General features: G+C 40.7%; 1 protein-coding gene across 2 annotated transcripts in view; it reads left to right on the top strand.

Annotated features, from left to right (window-relative positions):
• Positions 1-18,002, top strand: part of wnt5a (wingless-type MMTV integration site family, member 5a) — a 66,879-nt gene extending 48,877 nt beyond the window's left edge. For both annotated transcript variants that reach the window (XM_052108325.1, XM_052108326.1), the window contains exons 4-5: positions 1,896-2,188; positions 14,815-18,002. In XM_052108325.1, coding sequence (XP_051964285.1) covers positions 1,896-2,188; positions 14,815-15,273 — 752 coding nt within the window. In that variant the 3' untranslated portion in view covers positions 15,274-18,002. The remainder of the gene's footprint in view (positions 1-1,895; positions 2,189-14,814) is intronic.
• The last annotated feature ends 371 nt before the right edge of the window (positions 18,003-18,373 follow it).

The following is an 18,373-nucleotide window of genomic DNA, read 5'->3' as shown; positions in this document are numbered from 1 at the left end:
TCTTATCTTTGAAAATGTATAAACTGTAGGCTCTTTACTGAATTAACTTTACCTTTAATATGTATTGGATAATGTACAGTCAGGCCATCGTCATTATTGCAAATTAAACTGCAAGAGTGTGATTGTGATGTGATTAGAGAAGCAGAATGGACATGTTTCATCCTAGAGGGGATTATTTTGTGATAATGAAAGCCTGACTGTAGATGATAACACTTAATACATGGAATCTTGCAAAATAAATTAACATATGGACATGAACTATGGATTTGAGTTCAAATAATTTATGTGAGAAGAAATCAAGCACAGATGGAAGAGTCCACCAGGTGACATATTGACTACTGAAAATAACTGTATACATCAGTGTTACTGCAGGACATGTAACAGTCAAAATATAATTGAGATGCATCTAACCAAGTGGCATAGTGGTTTAACTACATCTACTGAACTGATTACTTCAACTATGCTTAATCCATAAGTGGGAATGCTACACAATTTACAAAACAGATTCTCAAAGTTCATCCAAAAATGAACATTTTGTCATAATTTACTCGTTCCAAATTCATTTGATTATTTCTTTCTTGGAATACAATCCTTTTGAATTTTGAAAGCCACAGAATCTATTCATTGTAATTGCATGGAAAAGAGCAACCAGAACAAATGTTCAAAATGTAATCTTTTGTGTTCCACAGAAGAAAGATATTCACACAGTTTTGGAATGACGTGAGGGTGATTACATTTTGACAGTGAAATTAAATACATTTTACATTCATAAAAAATCTGGGGTGAACTATTCCTTTAAGATAACGATAAAGCATTTACACTAGAAAGAGAAAATAAATGTCTACATTAGACTATAGAGTGAATCAGTCTGGTTCTATCGGGAAGACACGCAGGCTTGAGTGACGTTTGAGATGCCATTTATTTGATAGATGTAAAACGGGAGGTGATGTCTCTCTCTTTGGCGTAGGCCCCGTCCGGCAGTCCGAAGGAATTGTACCCGGAACCGTCATGTCCTGCCGGAGATAGGAGGCAGGGGCGAGGAGCCTACCCCCCTGCGGGACAAGGCTCAACTGGTGGTGGTGGGGAGGTGGAGGTTGCAGTGTTAGCACAACGAAACAGCAATGTGATAGATTGTGAGCGGACTTATAAAGCATTGGCTTACGTGCGATTGGCTAGGAGTTACCCAGCTAATGATGTGATGATGTACACCTGCTGGTCTTCCCACTAGAACTACGCTCCACTTCCATTTCTGGAAGTTTCTCCGAAAGGGGATTCAGTATTAACAATACCTTTTAAACTTTTAAAGACAGACTTATGTGGTTGTTAATCAAAAGTTTTTGCTTCTGTTTAAGCCATCTGTCCATGTTTTTTCAACTTCATATAAAAATTCTTCTTTAATACCACACTACCTATGATGCTGCAGAGAAAGATCCACCAATCAGAGAATTGTGGCCAACAAAGCATGCCAAGCAAGCTCTGCAGCAACCGTCCACTTCCTTGATGCACTGTGAATGATGCAATCGAGTCGGCCTCTCTATAATCTCAAACTACTTACTGTATATATTTGTATATATATAAATAATTGGAAATAACTTTAAAACATATTTTATATGTTTAATAACTTTAAATCAATAGATTTTTTTTTTTCAATTATTTTATTTTGATTGCATCATTCTAAATGCTTCATGGGATTGAAGTTATTTCCCTCATTAAAATTGTTTAATACCCAGTCTTGTCCGATTTTCAAATACTTTTTTCTTCAAATCAAAGTTTGTAATGTTTTAATTCACCTCGGAGCTTCTTAGTTTGGTTCATAGCTTAGAACTTGTTTATAATTTTTTTGGGAAAAAAAATTAGATTTTTGATTATTTATTCTCATGCTGTGTTTGCTACAGGCAGCAGAGAGACAGCATTTACATACGCCATCAGCGCGGCTGCTGTAATGAATGTAGTGAGTCGCGCCTGCAGAGAGGGGGAGCTGTCGAGCTGTGGCTGCAGCAGAGCTGCAAGACCTAAAGATCTGCCACGAGATTGGATGTGGGGTGGCTGTGGAGATGATGTCAATTACGGATACCGCTTTAGCAAGGAGTTTGTGGATGCCCGTGAACGTGAGAAAAGCTTTGCCAAAGGCTCTATGGAGAGCGCCAGACTTATGATGAACCTTCATAACAATGAGGCGGGACGGAGGGTAAGAAGGCATAACTGAGTTTATGAACTATGAATATTGATCACTGGACATGCTAAAACCTGGATTAAACATCCATCTTGTGTGATCCGATCATGTTGCCAGCTCTAATGCTGCGTTCCATTCAAATCGGATGTTGGATATTCCTACCTATACCACGGGACAGTTGAATGCTTGATTCTGATAGGTTGATGGACATTTTAGTGTGTGTAATTATTTTTCAAGTAAATGCATGGCTATGAAGTAGTTCCACATCATACGGTTCCATATCACTTCAACAAAATATTTCAGTTATTTCTAAGAGCCCTTCAGGCTACCACAACAAAATAACCAATTAAAACAAAGGCATTGGTTAAGTACATCGAATAAGAATGCAACTTGATCAATACACAGTTTCTATTATCTGAAATAACCTTTAATATGTGAAACTTTTTATGTTTCAATTTATTTTGCCCTTATCAGCCTCACATAGATATATTGGAAAGCACTGCGCTAACCCACCCCCTCTCTATCACACACACACACACACACACATAGACCCCGAAGCCGCCGCCAGGCGCCGCCATTTGCACCATTTAGAATTTCAGCCGCCGCCAGCCAATAATTTCGTAAGCCAAATTGAGCCGCCATCTGATAAAGTTTGGCTGAGCCGGCTAGAATTATTTGCATCAAATAATAATTCTATCACACATACACACACTAAATATCTAAACAATACACGAGATCTATTTTCCCACTGGATTCATAACCGCACAGTCGTGTGCTCGTTGCTACGATACACAGACTCACAGTCAATTGACGACCAATTAAAATTGCTGGTTTTCCGTACAGAAGAAGCGATGCATTTTTTTCTCGCACTGAGGTGAAATGGCGGAAAGACGCAAGCAAGGTAATTTTGATCTCACTTCTCACATACTTTCCTAATTACTTTTTTTTTTAACTTAGGCCTACCCAGACTTTTGTTAAATCTTCAGGGCACGGTTGCACAAACACCTGAATCAAAGATTGATGTTATGAACCAAATATTCTGGAACGGAGAGATTTATAGCACTGAACGTGATATTACTGCAGTAACAAACCACATTGCTAATTCACGACGCATGCTTCAGTGTACATTGAAGTGAAATGTGCAAAACTTTGTCCAAAATAATACTTTGATAGCCGTTGCTAGTTCTAAAGTGACGTTTTCTAACTAGAAACGAAGGCTTGAGCTGTATCAAAGCTAGATACACTTGATCAATATAACAGTTTCTATATTATCTGAAATGTCTGTGGGAAACAACTTCACTCTCCCTATCCCCCTCTCTTTACACACTCCCACACACGTGGACACACATACATATACGCATTATGCACACATTTGCGAGCAAATCAGAGTCGTCATGTCAGCGGACACCTGAATCTCAATGGGGTTGAAAACAGTTGTTAAGGTTTACATCAGAGAAACTATATACAAAAATGGTAACAAATGCTGCTGTTGAGAAGTGCATAATCTTACATCTTGGCGATTTTGAAGTGATGTTACTTCTGACGAGAGCTAAATTGTGATCCCAGAAGCGATCTCTCTCAGTTTATGAGTTTCACTCTTTCGATCCCTCAAAAATAGACTCTCACACACACACACAGACACACACACAAATGCACCATTACGCCAGTAAGTGCTCCAGTAAAGCAGCGCAAGCCTCGCAATTCTCAGTTGCTAGTTCTAAATTGACATGTCCTAACTAGCAACGAAGGTTCGGACTGTATCAAAGCAAGATACCTTATCCATGGCAGAAGAAATTAATTCCACTCACAAGAGCGTATTAGGGACGAAAACCAGAAAATTATGAATGATGCTCGTTGCTCGTTGAATTACTGAAAAATAATGTACACTCCGCTGCACGTCGGAGTGTACATCCCCCAATACCTTTTAAGATTTTACAATCTCAGGGTTGAGTTGGTCTCGTCCCGTGCTCTCTCAGGTCCAAGCACGTAGAACTCGGAAATGTGGAACATCTGACTGGGTGTTCCTCTTGCACATAGTGCCTTTCCCCTCCTCGCCACTTTTCACCCAGGAGAGTCCTCTAGATTCGCGCTCCCTGGATGTTCTTCCTCCCTAGCCCTCTGGTCCACGAATTCAGTGGACGAATTCCCTGTCCAGACCCACTACGTGTACTAAAATTACAATTTTATTAATTAATTTAAATTATTATAAATTTAATTGCTCCACAGGATGGGTCTTTTGTGGATTAATTCCCCTGTGTGTATTTTCACCTCTACTGGTGGACCCGCGTCTCCCTTGGGCAGTCCCCTGCTGTCTGCCTGTCACCGTGTTTGTAGCAACTCCTCACTCACAGCAGGTAGGATTTTCCACTGCGGCATTTCCGTGTCGCCTGAAAACCTATGTGACGTATTTCGCCACTCTGTACCTCACCCAGCCTGGGCAGGCGGTGGTCTCCGCTGGGTCTTTTCCCCCTGAAAAAATAGGAGTTGGAAAAGAACGCCTTCCCCGATGCATGTAATGCGAGAAACATAGAGAGAAAAAGGGTGCGGCTGGCGCGGCCTGCTCCCATGCTTGGCACGTCACTTTGTTCCCTCTCTCCGGGATGCCGGGATCCTAAAAGGTTTACGACGATTTTTTATGGGGCGTTGGGGAAGGGTACATGCAGTCTGACGCAGCCTGTGGCTTTGGAACACAACTACCTGCCCGCATCTGCGTCAGCAGTGCACCTACACGGTTCAGCGCATGGCGTGATTGAATAGGGACCAATATTTTCACTTCATTCGACACAACGTTGCAGTGAGTGACAGAAGGGGAACGTCTAGGTTACTTTTGTAACCTCCATTCCCTGATTGAGGGATCAAGACGTTGTGTCCCCCTGGCCACAACACTTAACCGAGCCACTGTAACGGCCAAACCTTATTCTCGGCTCCTCAGTTCAAAACCTGAATAAACAGATGCACCCTTTATACTCGTATGTCTGGGGGAGGGACATGCAAATTCTGTCTGCCAAATTCTCGTTGGCCTTTTCTCAAGTTCAGAGGTAACCAAGGGCTTCAAGAAAGTCCCCTAGTGTCGCTTCACTGGACACAACGTCTTGTTCCCTCCATCAGCGAACAGAGGTTACAACAGTAACCTAGACGTTTTGAACACCTGCTACTCTGCTAACATTTGTTAAACACGATTTTTGTGATTACATTTTTTTTATTGATTTAATATATTAAACATAGAAAAGAAAAACATATATATACACAGAATCAATATTTAACCCCCACTACAACCCCCAACCCCACCCTGATCCTCAATATCATCCCAATGGTCACACATGATTATAGACACACACACACACTCACAAAAATAATAATAATCACACACATTATCAACTCTCCCTAAGAGCCCTCCAAAACGGCAGATATTTGCCCCATTTCCCCACAAACGAATCCAAATTCGGGTCTAGATGACCCTTCTTCAAAAGCTGCCACCTTCCCCATCTCCGAGCACCACTCCTGAAATGGGGGTGCTCCAGCCGACTTCCATCCCCTTAAACTATTTGTCTGGCGATATGATGCTGGTTGGGACCCAATTTTTTATGTGTTTATTCTCTATATTGATGAAAGTCTGTGGCAAAATGAAATTTGAGTGCCCAATACGTCACAAATAAAACTCTGAACCTTCAAACAAAATTCTTGGTATTAACACACCTCCAAAAAACATGGGTTGTGTTTTGGGGGGTCCAATAGAATAGATGTAAAATCTTGAATTGCATAAGGCGCACCCTTGCATCTCTAGATGCCAGTGGTGGGTTGTGCATTAAAAGCCTAGGCCTTCAGTGTGATTCATGCATTAATAAAACCAGTTTCACAATGAATAAGGCACCCTATGTCTGTGGGCATCATACATTATGTTGCAGCTAAGTAGACATTTTAAAAACACATCCACACATGAAAGCCAGAACTTGAAACGACACTTAATGCTCAAACAATCCTTCATTTTTCATATGAACCTACCAAGGTAATACCTGGAAAAATCTAACTAATAATATTTGAGATTTAAATGTTGCTTGCAATAAATTTCATTTCGTCAGGGTACATGGTTATGCTGCATTCCATTCAAGTTGTATGTGGAATATTCCTACTTGATATCTCCAACCATAAATGCATTCCATTCCCCAATATTCAGAACTTCAATGCTCCCGTTAGCTTAGCTGTGGTTTGACTCACATTAGGTATGTCTCTTAGCAACCCAACTAATAAATAATGCTGAAGCGCTAGCATTCATAATGCTTTTAAATAATTATATCTTGATCTCTATAGTTCCATGTCTTCGTCTACTAATGAAGATATTAGAAACTTTGTGGAACCATTAGAACTCCCTAAACTAACAAATGAGCAAAAAAGTTAGCTTAATTCTGATATTTATCATTATTATTTAATACAAATGAATGTTTATCACTTATTTTGTATATCTTCCTGTGTGCCAACATGATTGTGTGAAGTCACCACTTGCATCTCTGCAAAAACATTTTTAAATTACCGCACGACTTTCCAAATTGGAATTACAATTTCAAGTGGCATTCCATTGCACTTTTCCCAGTAGGAAGTTGGAAAATCAGACTTTCTGAATTGACTGGAATGCAGCATTAATACTGTATAGGTGTAAACCTGATCTAAAGCATTTTGTGATCCAGTCCCTCTAACAACTTTCAGAGGTGATCTGAAATGCATGTGTGACCACATTGCATTTGTAGTGTAAATGCTTATCTGTCCCAGACAAAAGCACTACCTATTCTCCAAACAAAATGTAAAAAAGCTAAACAAATTGCAAACAAATGGCCAATTCTCATTGAAAGCAATGCAAAAACTCTCCTTTGGCTTATTCACACCATAACAATAATTGGCTCTGATCTATAGTCAATTTTACTATGGTACAGGAAGTTAGCCTATCCTCCAGCTATCACAGATAAGAAAAACTAGACCTACTTGACAAGTTTGCAAAACAAGTATGTGATTCCATACAAAAGTCAAGCAAGTGTGCCGATCGAAAAATTAACCATATTTTACTTTTTTACTTTGGGGGTTATTGAGGGAAATTTAGACCCTACATATCTTAAAATTTCCTTGAGTTAATTCATTGTTTAGTATCGGTGGGTAAAAAAGCTTTCTGTACTTAAGTACCTCCAATTGCTCTAGTTTTTGTCAATGCAGCGACACCTGATGTAATCCAAAGCTCAAATTTTATTGTTTGGGGCATTTCGTCACCACAAATCAATCAACATACCAGTTTTGTCAGTGTGCAAATGTTCATGTGAAAGGCTATTTAGGAATCCATTGTTCCTTTTCAAAATCTTTATCACAAGGGCCTTAAAGGAATAGTTCACCCAAAAATTTTAATTCTCTAATTTATTCATGCTCATGCCTTCCCAGATGTGTATGAATTTCTTTCTTCTACTGAACTCAAAAGATTTTTAGAAGAATATTTAAGTATTTCAATACAATATCTTCAGAAGCGATATGATAAGAGTGGGTGAAAAATAGTTCAATTTTTAGATCCTTTTTTACTATAAATCTCCACTTTCACTTCCACATTCTATTTCTTGTGTTTCTGGCAATTCGTATTCTTTGTGCATATTACCAGCTACTGGTCAGGGAGGAGAATTTATAGTAAAAAAGGACTTATAGGAATTAAAGTGGACTTAAAAGGAAATATTTTGATCTGATTCTGCACGAACTCCCTTGTGTTTGTCCCATCACCGTGCCTTTATGTTTGGACTGTTAAACTACACTTCCCATGATGAACCTTGTTGATCACATACACCAGTTCCAATCCTCTCTGATCTTTGTTCCCAGCTGTTCCCTGTTATGCCTTTAGTTTCCATTTGCATACAGTATATAGCCCTCATGTTTCCCTTTTCTGTCGGTTGCTTGTTTGTTAGCCTGTTATTGTATTTATGTTATTTTAGCCAGCAAACTGCTGTTATGTTTGTTTTAATCTTAGTTCCCTGTCTGTCGCTCACTTCGACGTTGTGTCGAAGAAGCGACACTAGGGGTCTCTCTTGAGAGCATTTTGCATCTCTGATCTATGAGATAAGGCCAAAGAGAAATTGGCAGACAGAATTTGCATGTCCTGCCACCGGACATACGGGTATAAAGGGAGGGAAATTCATCTGTTTCATTCAGAAATTTTCTTCAGAGCCTACCGGATGTGTATGCTGCGAGCTGCGAGTCACACACTGTTCCTCCCATCTCTGAGCAATCGCTGTTGGATCTACGGGGCATATCAGCGGCTTTCTCTTTCTCTGCATGGCAGTGCAGCTTTGCCCCTGGGCGCTTCGACAGTGCAGTTAAAAGAGTTATTTCTCTAAAAGAGCATATACACAGCTGGCGTTGAACGTCCTTTTCAGGACGCATCTTTATAAATATGCCCTTCTGCCCCTGTGTAGTTCCTGGATACGGTAGAGTGCGCTCCGCTCCTGAAGGCCACAGGCGCTGTCTCATGTGTCTGGGCAGCGATCACACCGAGGCAGCGTTTGAGGATGGCTCATGTTCTCATTGCGAGAACATGACCATGGCAACATTGCGGTCGCGGCTTTCCTCCCACTCCAGCCGCCCCCTGTGTCGCCTCGCCTGGCCAGCCTGCCTATCCTCTTGAGCTCGCCACTGCATCGGAGAGTGGTCCGGCATCTGACTCGGATGACTCCACCTTCGGGCCAGCACACCCAGTCTGAGGCTGACGCCCAGATGTCCGACATGCTTGCCCCATTAGTATGGGATTGGACTAGAACCCTCCGTCCTCCCCACAGCCTTCGTAGGACTCTAGTCTGGCTCCAGACTAGAGTCCCGAGACGAGCATGGTGCTGCGGCTCACACCGTGTGTTCATCACCCCCGCCTGCCGCCAAACTTTCAAACCCTAGACAGACCTCTGCTTTCTACGGACAGCAGTCCTCTTGCAGCAGGTGTCCTGAAGCATCCTGGTCACCACAGACGCCTCCAAATTGGGTTGGGGTGCCGTGTGCAACGGGTACGAAGCCGCGGGCTATTGGAAAGGGGCCCCACTGCGCTGGCACATCACCTGCCTAGAGTTGTTGGCTGTACTTTTTGTCGTGGGAGGTTTCTCACACTAATTCAGGGCAAACACGTCTTGATTCGATTAGATAGCACCACCACGGTAGCATACATAAATCGCCATGGCGGCGAACGCTCCCGTCACATGTCACAGCTCGCCCGTCGTCAAGTCTCTGCATGCCACTCACATCCCGGGCAACCTCAACGTGGTAACGGACACGCTATCATGACAACGCTTGCCCAGTGGAGAGTGGAGGCTTCACCCCCATTTGGTCCAGCTGATTTGGGAACGGTTCGGCAAGGCCCAATAGATCTGTTCGCCTCTTGAGAAACCTCCCACTCCGAATGAAGGCTCCCCTCGGGAAATACGCACTGGCACACAGCTGGCCCGCGGGGTTGCGCATGTACGCATTTCCCCCAGTGAGCCTACTTGCACAGGTGCTGTGCAAGGTCAGGGAGGTCGGGGAACAAGTCATTCTAGTTCTCCTTATTGGCCCACTTGAACTTGGTTCTCGGACCTCGTACTCCTCGCGACAGCCCCTCCCTGGCAAATCCCCCTGAGGAAGGACCTTCTTTCTCAGGGATGGGGCACGCTCTGTCATCCGCACCCAGACCTCTGGAACCTCCATGTCTGGCCCCTGGATGGGATGCGGAAGATCTAGCTGATCTACCACCTGCTGTCGTTGACATGATCAACCAAGCCAGAACACCTTCTACCAGGCAACTTTACGCCCTGAAGTGGCGCTTGTTCGCAAATTGGTGTTCTTCCTGGGCTGAAGACCCAGTTCTGCAGGTGCGCAGTTAGGTCAGTGCTTTCATTCCTGCAGGAGAGGTTGGAAGGGAGGCTGTCCCCTCCACCTTGAAGGTGTATGTAGCTGCTATCACAGCCCACCACGACAAAGTAGACGGCAAGTCTTTGGGTAAGCACAACTTAGTTATCAGGTTCCTAAGAGGTGCCCGGAGGTTAAAACCCTCCCATCCGAGCCTGTTCCCCTCCTGGGATCTCTCAGTGGTCCTCTCGGGCCTTCAGAGACCCCCCTTCGAGCCACTAGAATCAGTCGGACTCAGTGCCCTCTCCTTGAAGACGACCCTCCTGATCGCGCTCGCTTCCATCAAAAGGGTCGGGGACCTGCAAGCGTTCTCTGTCAGCGACACCTGCCTGGATTTCGGTCTGGCAGACAGTCACGTGATCCTAAGACCGTGACCGGGCTATGTGACCAAGGTTCCCACCACTCCCTTCAGGGACCAGGTAGTCAACCTGCAAGTGCTGCCCAGGAGGCAGACCCAGCCCCTTTGTTGCTGTGTCCGGTATGTGCTTTGCGTATCTACTTGGACCATATGCAGAGCTTTAGATGTTTTGAGCAGCTCTTTGTCTGCTTTGGTGGACAGCGGAAAGGGAACACTATTCCAAACAGAGGCTTTCCCACTGGGTAGTGGACACCATTACGTTGGCCTTTCACATCCAAGCCGTGCCCCCCGGCCGCCCCCACTTGTGGGTCCGAGTACACTCAACAAGAAGTGTCGTGTCCTCATGGGCACTGGCCAGGGGCACCTCCCTAGCAGACATATGTAGAGCAGCGGGTTTGGCAGCACCCAATACCTTTGCGAGATTTTACAATCTCTGGGTTGAGTCGGTTTCGTCCCGTGTTTTCTCAGGGCCGAGCTGGTAGAACTCAGTACACGCTGACAAACTGGTGGACTGCTTGCACATAGCGCCCTTTTCCTCTGCTGAGGTAATACAGTGCGCCTTTACCCCAGGAGATCCCACGAACTTGGCTCCCTGGATGAATCCTCCCTTGCCCTCTGGTCTGCGAATTCAGCGGAGGAATTCGCCGACCAAGACCAATGCGGGTACTCAATTTACCCTGTACTGGAATAGGTGCTCCCATGTGGACTTTTCCCCCTGTGCGTATTTTCCGTGGTACGGTGGTACTGGTAAAGATCGCCTTCCCCGAGTGCGTATGATAGCGTTAAGATGGCCCTGCTCCCATGCTTGGCACGTTGCCTTGTTCCCCCCTGTCGGGGGTAAAGAACCAGAAGGCTTTGATGATTTTATTGGGCATTGGGGAAGGGTACGTGCAGCCTGGCACAGCTGGTTGCTTTGGCCCGTAAAATACCTGCCCGCTCCTGTGTCAGCAGTACCCCTACACTTCTCAGCACATGGCGTGATTTAAATTGGACCCCTAGTGTCGCTTCTTCGACACAACATCGAAGTGAGCGACAGATGGGGAATGTCTAGTTTACGGATGTAACCTCTGTTCCCTGATGGAGGGAAAGAGACGTTGTGTCAAAGAACCGACACTAGGGGTTCTTCTACACAACGTTTCGTTCCCTCCATCAGGGAACGGAAGTTACATCCGTAACCTAGATGTTCCTTAACAAATAGTTTCTGCAATTGGATCCACACTCTCATCTCGTCCTTCCCAGTTTCATAACAGATTCTCATGAGGAATGTACGAGACTAGTCGACTAAACTGTTCTGATGCTGCTAGTCGACACTGGAAGTACTAGTCGGTTAATATTTTTCCCCCTTAAAGTGTTCAAAATTTATACACATTTACATTTGGCTTAATATTTTTACAGAGGCTTCACTTAAATTACTGTCCTATGAATGTTACACATTTTAAATATAATTAATAATACAAATATTATTTAAAAAAAAGAGTATATCTGGAGCTGATACAAAGTTTCATTTCACTGCAGTCCTGTGTGTGCTTCTTCCCTCTCTCACTTGCGGCGAGTGCAAAAAATTTCCTCTTGCTAGACCAGCAAAGTAGCTATGAAATCACTTCGGTGGTGGTGCAGGAAGTGGATTTTCGAAATGTTGGCTTGAAAGTCAGATGTTTTCACATTTAAGTCTTCTTTAAATCTGTGCATGTTTGTAAATCATTTTAGTTGTAGTTTATTTTTTTACATTGTAACTATTATTGGTTAACAGTCATATTAGATCAATGGCTTATGCACGACTGCACGTTGTGAAATATGCGCAACTTTTCAGAAATGTTTTTCTCTCTAGATTTCGCTTACCTGTTAAGTATTTTCAACAATGTCCTGATTGTTATAAAATGTTAAGTAACTTTTACTTTGTGAATGCCATTTAGAACAGGCTGTTAAGGTTGCAGTATTGGTCCTGCACTATTCATTCTATTGTTTTCAGTAAATAAACCTGTAGTCGTTAAGGTAAATGTGTGTCATGTTCTATATTTAATGTAAAATGATGATAATGCAAGGCGAGCACGTCGCAGATAAACGCACCTTTTCAGCCGAATGTATCATTGGATTTAAAGTATTTTAAACAGGTCGCATAAACACAAATTTTAGACTGTTTTCTGATGGTTGCTTTATTTTAGGCTAGTCGACTCCAACGTCAGTGAAATTAGTCATTCCGCACTTCCCTATTTCTCAACAACTCCTATCATATTGCTTCTGAAGACATGGATTTAACCACTGGAGTTGTATGGATTAAATATCTGCCTTTATGAGCAGCTCTTTTGAGCAGCTCTTTGTCTGCTTTGGTGGATCAGCGATCATTTGGACAAAAATTTGCTTTTTGGAGCTTTTGTGATGGGATGGCATGAGGGTGAATAAATGATGAAAGAATTTTCTTTTTTGGGTGAACTATCCGTTAAAAGCTGTTCCTCTAATCTGCCTCATTAAAAAATATCCTTATAGTCCCTCTACTTATCATTTGAAAGCCAAACATCAAAATAGCCACAGAATCTGTATAATGTAGGCTTTTAACCCTCTGGCGCCGGCGCATCCTGCTGGATATTTTCATCATTACAGCAGAAACAACTTAAAATACAAAAACAAAATAAATGTAAGACATCATTAGAGACTATAAAGGGTCTACTTTTATTGTACACTCACAATAACAACAAAATCTTGTGCTTTTGTAAAATAAAGAAAATAAAAAGGGTGAGCTTTCAGCAGTCTCTGTGTTCACGAGCATATTTCAGAAACACGTCACTAAAATGAACTGAAACTCCACGAATACTTATCACACAAACATGAAACATATGTCTAAAGAAAGCTTAAAATGTCTACTTTTAAATAAAACAATTCAAATTTAAAACAAATATTCTTCTGCAATGCAATCTGTTTGAAACAAAGCGATATACAGTTTTTACCGGTCCACCTCATTATCTGTAATGTGATCCCACCCACCAGCAGAGCGCGCCATTCATACACTAATATGCTGAGACATGCAACGCAAATGTACACGCCCCCTGACTGTGAGGTTGTAAACACATTTCATTCATTTTTCTGCGTGTTTGCAGCAATACACAGACGAGAAAGCATTTTCCTCAGAAGAAGAGTGGGACTACGATGAACGTTTGTATTTTGAAGAGAGATTTGATCCAGCCAAGGATACAATTTCAGACGAGCAAATCAATTAGTTTTCATTAGTTGACATGCTATTTTATATAAACATGTTCATATTTTACTAGTGGTACTGTTTCCAGACTTGCCAGCCAGGATTCAGAGTATTGACATTTTAAATATGTCCTAATAAGCAAGTTTTAGTTACATGTAAATGTTGTTTCGGCCAAAGCAGGCATTTAAATTGTATGATATATGATATAAATATGATATGCAATATGATATAAAAATAATATGAATGTTTAGATTATATTTTATCCAGTTTTTAAAATGCCTCATTATCATCAACAAAGCTTCTGCTTGCAAATATGTGTTCAGGTTAAATTAGTAAAATACACTTTAAATATGCCCATATTAAAAAATCAGCATATTATAATGATTTCTGAAGGATCATGTGACACTGAAGACTGCAGTAATGATGCTGAAAATTCAGCTTTGATCACAAATTACATTTTACAATATATTCAAATAGAAAACTGTTCTTTTAAATTGTAGAAAGAGTTCAGAATATCAGTGTTGTTTCTGTATTTTGGATCAAATAAATCCAGTCTTGGTGAGCAGAAGAGACTTCTTTTAAATGGTAGTGTTGGTCTAAAATTAAGTAAAGTCTTTATATAAAGAAAATATATAGTCAGATTACTTCTTTTAACTTAAAACTTGATTTTGATCATTAAGTCTCCTCACATTTATTCTCTATCCCTCATTCATAGGCCCAGGGGAGGGGTCTTTGTATCCTCAGGTGTGAAATACATCCATATTCAAGATAGTTCACGCCTCAAAAATACAAACCTGTACATACATGTTGCTCACATATTATTGTAGCCCAGTTTGTGCTGAATACAGTGTTATCAGATTTTAGCCATTAATGTGTTTTTAAGGAACTGAAAAAAGCACAAATGTCAAGGCATGTCAAAACATCTCCAGGGCCCAAAATACCCTCAGACCCCAGAGGGTTAATGTCATGTGATCATGGAAAGGAATGTTGTGATTTTTATAAAATTGCATGCATGGGTGGAGAACCCTCTAGAAGCGCTTTTGTTCTTCCCTCTTTTTAAACTGTTCTTCAAAGTTTACCACCTGCAAATAAATCTAGAGTGTCCAGATACCTCAACAGGTGAATTTAAAACTACTCATATAAATACATGATAAATCTTTCAGTTCACTTTTATCGGGATTCTCTTTATCTCCCTCTTTTTCACAGACCATATCAGATCTGGCTCATGTGTCATGTAAGTGTCATGGTGTGTCCGGCTCCTGCAGTCTGAAAACATGCTGGATCCAGCTTGCAGATTTCCGTAAGGTGGGCGACGCTCTGAAGGAGAAATACAACAGTGCCGCTACCATGAAGCTCAACAGTCGTGGAAAACTCGTCCAACTTCACTCTAAATTTAACCCTCCCACCAGCCATGACCTGGTGTACATCGACCCCAGTCCAGACTACTGTGTAGAGAACAAGACCACTGGCTCACTTGGAACTCAAGGTCGCCTCTGTAACAAGACATCCGAGGGCATGGACGGGTGTGCGCTCATGTGCTGTGGTCGCGGTTACGATCAGTACAAGGCGCAGCTGGTGGAGCGCTGTCACTGCAAGTTCCACTGGTGCTGCTACGTCAAATGCAAGCGGTGCGCGCACATCGTCGACCAGTTTGTGTGCAAGTAGTGTCCAGCGATTGACAAGAGGAGAAAAGTGAAATACATTATTTATAGAGTTGAAAACATTATGGAAAAGACTTTGTTATCCTTCTACCAATTCGTCAAAGGAAACTATATCATTATATATTTATTTTCTGAGATTGTTCATTTTGCAGATAAGAGAGGATTTGAATGAAAAATTACTCAAATACAGAGTTGTGCAGTCTTGGTATTATCCATATAGAGTTTATACATTAAGTTTGGCCTGATTCTTTAAGTTTCACATGCGGTACCATGCTGAGATTCAACCAATTTTTGATATTTGAAAACAGTGATAAATAGTTTCTATGCTATTAGCAAATGTTTCTTCAAGTGGAATTTCATTGCTCTCATTTTATTTTACTTTACACTGATTTATTAAAATTTTTTACAAATTGATCTTAAAGAGATGTTTCACCCCAAAATGAAAATTCTGTCATTATTTAAACCTGGTCTCATAGTGAAAGCGTGACTCTATATACAAAATGTGTTATATGTGTCTTCAGGTGCAATTCCCTGCAGTTTCCATTAGAAAGGAACACTAGAGGCACTACAACAACTGTTTGTTTTATTCACTTTCACTCAAATCATGACTTTAATGGCTGATTAATACTTTATAAACTTATTTTTCTCTCTATTACTCAGACCCACTTTTACTCTAATGCATCTTTTGAAAACAATACATTGTAATGCTTGTATTACAGACCCACCTACATATATACACTTATTCCAAGTTGATTAGCAAGCATGGTAGCAGAGCATTGGCCTTTGAGTCAGAGGACTGCTGGTTCAATTCCAGCCATAAACTCAAGCTGACACGTGACGTGATAGAGTCATAGAAGCGACTCGAAATGGTTGCTTCAGAAAATTTGCTTTTCATTTTAAAACACTAATGTTTAGGTTTAGGCATTGGGTAGGTAAGGATGTATTTTTAATGTCTCGTTTAAATTTTAAAACACTATTGGTTAGGTTCAGGCAAAAGTTTTAGGTTAGGGAGGTATGTTTTAATCATTAAAACATCCATCTAAATTCACCTTAAATCCTTGTCCGTATACAACACCATATTAATACAACACCATATTACTTGCTTTTAATGTCCCCAGATGAACATTTAATTGGAAAACTGTAGGTAAAAGTGTTATACAGCACGTACATTTTGAATTGCAAAAATGTTGTCATGGTTACGTAAATTTCATGAGATCAGGCTTATTTATTCAGCTTCATGTTGCTTAAGACCTGTAATGCTGTATTGCATTCAACTTGAAAAGACAGAATTTCCAACTTCCAACTAGAAGAAATGTGCAACAGAACGCCACTTAAAGTCAGACATCCAACTTGGAAACTTGTGCGGAAATCGTCAACTCCAGATTCGCATTTGTCTTTGCTGACAGTCGAAAAACCGAAGAGGTGCTGTTTTGTTTGCTTGTATGTCATCTTCCAAGCCTCTCACAATTGAATACCTTTTTATTTGGAGATCGAAGACATCAAGTTGAAATATCCCACATGGACATTGAATAGAACACTGCATTATTTGTTTACATGGAACAAAAGTCATAAGTCACGCAAGAACCATTTTTGGCATCAGTTACCAATGACACACCGTTATTAACTGTGGGCTAGAAATGAGCATCTTATGGTCTGTCTTCAGGAGACTTGGAATATAGTGCAAAAATGTTATGGACTACTTTGTGATGCTTTTTATAATGCTCATGATTTTAAAAAAAATGTTGTCCTTTTTGGAGCTTGGCAGATGTAGTCACTATGAATCGTTGTTGTATGGAAAACAGCTGTGCAAAGATTCTTTAAATGTTCTCAACCTAACATCGTATAGATTTGGAATGACACAGAAGAGTTACGCATTTATGTTGTTCTAAATCTATATGCTGTTTTGTTGATAATTAAAAATTTTTAATGACAATTTTAATTTCTCTGTGAACTACTGTACTCTTTTTTTATTATTATTTTTAGGTTTTGATTAAATTTACAGTATGAGCTCTGATAGAACATGTACATCACCTAGAGGTCTATTGATGTCTATGTTTACATCTGGATGACATATTTTTACATTGTTTGCTCATCTTCAATACGTCTATAAGACCTTTCCTCTCGGATGTCAATAAGACATACAGCAGATGTCATTTGTGATTTAGAACGTTGTTAATCCTGATCTTTTTAAGATGTTTAGCTGATATAAATTAGATTGTGATGGTTTCCAGATGAAAATATCTAAAACAGACATCTCAGAGATGTATGTGGGCTATCTTGGACTACACCATGTCATCATTTCTTCATGTTTATCCACTAATTTGCTTGATAATAATGTTCAGATACCACTAAAAATCCTTAGAATTAATTTAAGTTAAATTGTAGCAATGAAATAAGATTCAGAAAATATGTGTTATCACTTCCTCAGTAGCACTGCATTTGCTCAGACTGTCGTACTGTAGGTTAAACAACAGTGTCATAATATTTGGACAGCTGAAGTTGCCATGTGTTCTTCGATTGTACAGAAATGAGCTTGTTTAAAATAATTTAGCCTATATGAAGTGCCTGTGTTTGACAAACTCTGAGAAACTGATTATTAATTACAGCCCAAGCAAGTCGTAAATAAATACATAAAAAATCGGTATTGTTTTTACATCAATAACTGAGTTCACACATAATTTTATTCACAAACATTGTTATTTGCTTGTATTCTTCTTTCTTAAAAACCTTTACTTAAATGACAGAAAAAGGATGACCTGTATTTAATTTCATATTCAGATGTGTTTGCACAGCTAAAAATACTCTGTTTATGCTGCATTTTATGTTCTTCTGTGTAGCACTGTATTGGAAAAATTCAGAAACAATATTTTTTTAATATAATATAAATAAAACTTAAGATAAAAACAGCCGAGAGATATTGGCATGTCATGGCATATTCACGACTACCAAAGCTCACTGACAACACCACTTGTACACAAAAGACTATAGAGGGCATTTTGTTTCAGTAAATTTAAATTGCAAACACTTCCAATATCAAGGAGCCCTTATTCTTGCAGCCAACAGTCTTTATAAAGTCTGTCAGTAAAGATACTTGCCGCCATTAC

This window comes from Xyrauchen texanus, chromosome 37 (assembly GCF_025860055.1).
Source record: "Xyrauchen texanus isolate HMW12.3.18 chromosome 37, RBS_HiC_50CHRs, whole genome shotgun sequence".
Lineage (NCBI taxonomy): Eukaryota > Metazoa > Chordata > Actinopteri > Cypriniformes > Catostomidae > Xyrauchen > Xyrauchen texanus.
This window is presented reverse-complemented; position numbering and strand designations above follow the sequence as displayed.